At 38.6% G+C, this 3,725-nt stretch overlaps 1 protein-coding gene across 1 annotated transcript; it reads left to right on the top strand.

The window, feature by feature from the left end:
• Positions 1–1,029: 1,029 nt before the first annotated feature.
• Positions 1,030–3,473, top strand: LOC142638546 (transcription factor bHLH67-like). Its single transcript, XM_075812572.1, has 4 exons — positions 1,030–1,551; positions 1,935–2,615; positions 2,708–3,106; positions 3,293–3,473. The coding sequence occupies exons 1-4, from the start codon at positions 1,519–1,521 to the stop codon at positions 3,371–3,373; spliced, it is 1,194 nt and encodes a 397-aa protein (XP_075668687.1). The 5' UTR covers positions 1,030–1,518; the 3' UTR covers positions 3,374–3,473.
• Positions 3,474–3,725: the final 252 nt, after the last annotated feature.

The raw sequence follows: 3,725 nt of genomic DNA, 5'->3' as shown, positions 1-3,725 counted from the left end.
TATATCATATTAAAACAATCTAAAATAGCTCTTTTTAAATATTTGTTTTATTCCAACAAAGCAACCACTCAAATACGAGACACTTACCTAACCGCTACAAATCTAAAGACACCCACACAAAACATACAAATCAAACCCAAACAAATCTAAGACACCCACCCAAAACATACAAATCAAACCCAAACCATTTATCTTCACTTTCGACAATGCCAAACACAAATCCACCAAAATATCCAAAAACCCAAGCCTAGCTCCTTTTACCACCCAAGATATCGTTACTCATGTGAGAGAGATGCAAGAGGAAGAAAATATTATTGTAGCTTTTGTATTATTTCGTTTTGCAAAAAGAGTGATCGAATGTAGCATGTTTTCTTCTCTTTTTATTTGCAATTCCCTTTATAATAGTAACAACTCCAATTTAGAAACTCCAATGTGAATGTTATCTTATACAAAAATTTAATCTTCCCAACGGTAAAGATGATTCATATATTCAAATTATGAAATAATAACCTTCACTTTAGCAAGATGATAACTCCAACACAAGAAACTTATGTCTAATTAGCATGTAGGCTCTACAAATATGAGGGTCACGTATCAATGAAATATAAGTCTAATTTGGGCACATGCTAAACTTTCGCCACTTTTAACTAGGTGCAATGCCGTTCGCAAGGTAAATAACAAGATTTTTTTTTTCTTTTCTTCAACCCATGTGCAGGTGCAAATTAAATGGTAGGTTACAGTAAATAAGTGAAACATTATGGACAAAAGATAGGAGATCGAATTGGGAAAATGTAGGAAACGGGAATGACCTATCATCAGACTAGTGATGAGCAATGACACAATCCATAGAAGGACTTTCCAAAGCCTTTCTTTCTTTCTTCTCTTTTTTTTATTATTTATTTTTTTTCCTTCTTTCTTTGCCGTACTCTCTCTTCCAGCTCTCTGAAGAGAGAGAAAGAGAGTCCCCACAACTGTCTGTCCCCGCTGCCGGACAAAACTGCCTCCGCCAATAATGCTTAGGACCTTGTAAACCAGACAACCCTACCTTTCGTCTCTCTGTCTCTCTCTTCTGCTAAGTCTCACCAACTCCTAGAGTTTCAAGTATATCTGTTATATCTTCAAACTCACTTGAGTAATTTCCACCCTTCATTTCTTACCACATCCCTTTCTGTTTCCATTTTCTTCACCTTTTTTATTAACCCTTCTTCACCTCTCCCCAAGCCCTATTTTTAGTTCTTGTTACTATCTCTCTCTCTCTCTCTCTCTCACTGTCCGTCTGTGTGAGTTCTTCAAAGCAAAGCATTTAATGTATTCTATTTAAGGGTATCACTAGCATGTAGTTTCTGGAACAAAGGAATAAATTGTGGGCTGGATATGATATGGGGTCTCGTTCTGCTTCTTGGAGGTTACATTTATTACAATTGTTTTGTTAGTATCACTATATGGAATGTTGGTCACTGAGGGAGAGAGAGAGACATAGAATTTAAGGCGTACTGTAACAACTTCTGCTTAGCTGTGATGGAGAGGCTCCAAGGACCCATGAATCCCTGTGTATGTTACTACCAAGCTCACTTCGTACTCTATATTTCTATATAGCTTTACCTTTTCTTGAATCCCTTCTCTAGAATCAAGAAATAGACTACATTTACTTCTCAAAATGCTTGTATTTAATGCCTAGTGTTATTTTCCTGGAAAAGCTAACATATTCCATGCTGTTTTCCTTTTTAACAAATTCTATTCTCGTCCACTCTTGTTCTCTCTTTTCACTGGGGAGACTGGAACCCCCCAACCCAATACATGAAAGTATTTATCTTGCTCCCATTGGAGGTTGGGTTTAAACTTTGTAGCGCAGAGAAGAATAAAATTTTCTTCTTATTTTTTTTTCCCTCTTCTTTTATTGTCTAATTTTCTGGTTTTTTTTTCTTTCTTTGCAGTTCTTTGGGGACCATTCAGACCTGGGTTGTTTAGAGCAAGAATTTGTGACCACGGAAAGCTTGAAAGTTGAGGAAGAAGCACACTTTTCAAACTCAATGTTAGAGGACAAAATGCCATTTCTTCAGATGCTACAGAGTGTGGGATCCCCCCACTTTTTGCCTTTCAAAGAGCCTAGTTTTCAAACACTGTTGAGATTGCAACACCTAAAGAAGCCATGCGAGGTGTACACCTATTTTCCTGAAATGGAAACCCAAATTCAGGCCCTAGAGCTTGAGAGCTGTGTCACCAATGACATAGTAGAGCTACATTCACCAATGAAATCCGAGACCATGGACCTTCAACACCCACATTCAGCTTCATGTCTCGAAGCTACTGTGAGCTCAGAGTGCAACCAAGAAAAACCCAACTCAGCTGAAAAACATTGCATAGAAAGTAACTCGGGCTCTCCACCTCCTTGGGCTAACCCACAATCCTGGCCTAAACAAACCCAGTTCTCCAAATCTCTACCAACAGTTACACGGGAGAGAAAAAAGCGAAAGCGAACAAGACCAACCAAGAACAAAGAAGAGGTAGAGAACCAGCGCATGACCCACATTGCTGTAGAACGCAACCGGAGACGCCAAATGAATGACCATCTCAATGTCCTCAGGTCTCTCATGCCCGCCTCCTATATTCAAAGGGTAATTATATATCATTAAATTCTATAAAGTTCCAATCTTTAGTTTTTCAATTTTGAAAGATTGAAGCTTTCTTCGTTTTGGTTAAAATTAAGGGTGACCAAGCTTCTATTATTGGAGGTGCAATAGACTTTGTGAAGGAACTAGAGCAGCTACTTCATTCCCTTGAAGCACAAAAGAGAATGAGAAAAAACAAAGAAGGAAACGAAAGCTCCACTGTGGTCCCATCCAATGGCTTCTTTATGTTGCCACAACGTAGAATTGGTTCTGACGAAGGAAACTGTGGAGAAGAGGTGAAGGCAGAGAACAAATCTGAGGTGGCGGAGATAGAAGTGACGGTGATTCAAACTCATGTTAACTTGAAAATTCATAGCCAAAGGAGGCCTGGTCAGTTGCTCAAAGCCATTGTTGCATTGGAGGATCTTAGGCTCACAGTTTTGCACCTTAACATTACCTCCTCGGAGAGCTCAGTACTTTACTCTTTCAATCTCAAGGTATTATTCTGTCTTTTCCTGTTTCTTTTTAGTCAACCATTCTGACTTGAAGCTCAAGCAACCCTAATACTAGTTACTTTTTTTTTTCTGCATAATTTTAAGAGTATCTGTTATATTAATATATTGTAGTATTATTTTGGACTGGTGTGATTTTGGTGTGGGTTTTGGGTGTGGTTGGTGATGCAGATGGAGGATGAGTGTAAATTAGGATCTGCTGATGAGATTGCATCAGAAGTTCATCAAATATTTCAGCTTTATCAACGGTAGCTGATTGTTCAAAGACTCGAAGCAAATAGAGAGGCAGCCGACTTCATTGTTTGGAGAGGGTAGGACTTTTAGGATAAGGCAAAAAACAAAAAAACAAAAAGGGGTAGAATATGAAAAATGTATGGTGCTTTATGGGATGGGGGTATCGGGGAACAGAGGGCACCTCCAAATCCATTGCCCCCATTTCTTCTAGGCTGTGTGAGTTGTACCACATATGCAATGGGTGCAGTGCAGGACAAAACAGATGATGTTTACAGCCTAAACTTGAAAAGTTCCCATGTTCTTAGCTTCTCTTTTTCTGTTCTTTTTTTCTTATGTTTAAGTTTAAGAGACCCCATGTTATTAGCTTAAT

The sequence above is a fragment of the Castanea sativa genome, chromosome 6, assembly GCF_040712315.1.
Source record: "Castanea sativa cultivar Marrone di Chiusa Pesio chromosome 6, ASM4071231v1".
Classification (NCBI taxonomy): Eukaryota; Viridiplantae; Streptophyta; class Magnoliopsida; order Fagales; family Fagaceae; genus Castanea; species Castanea sativa.
This window is presented reverse-complemented; position numbering and strand designations above follow the sequence as displayed.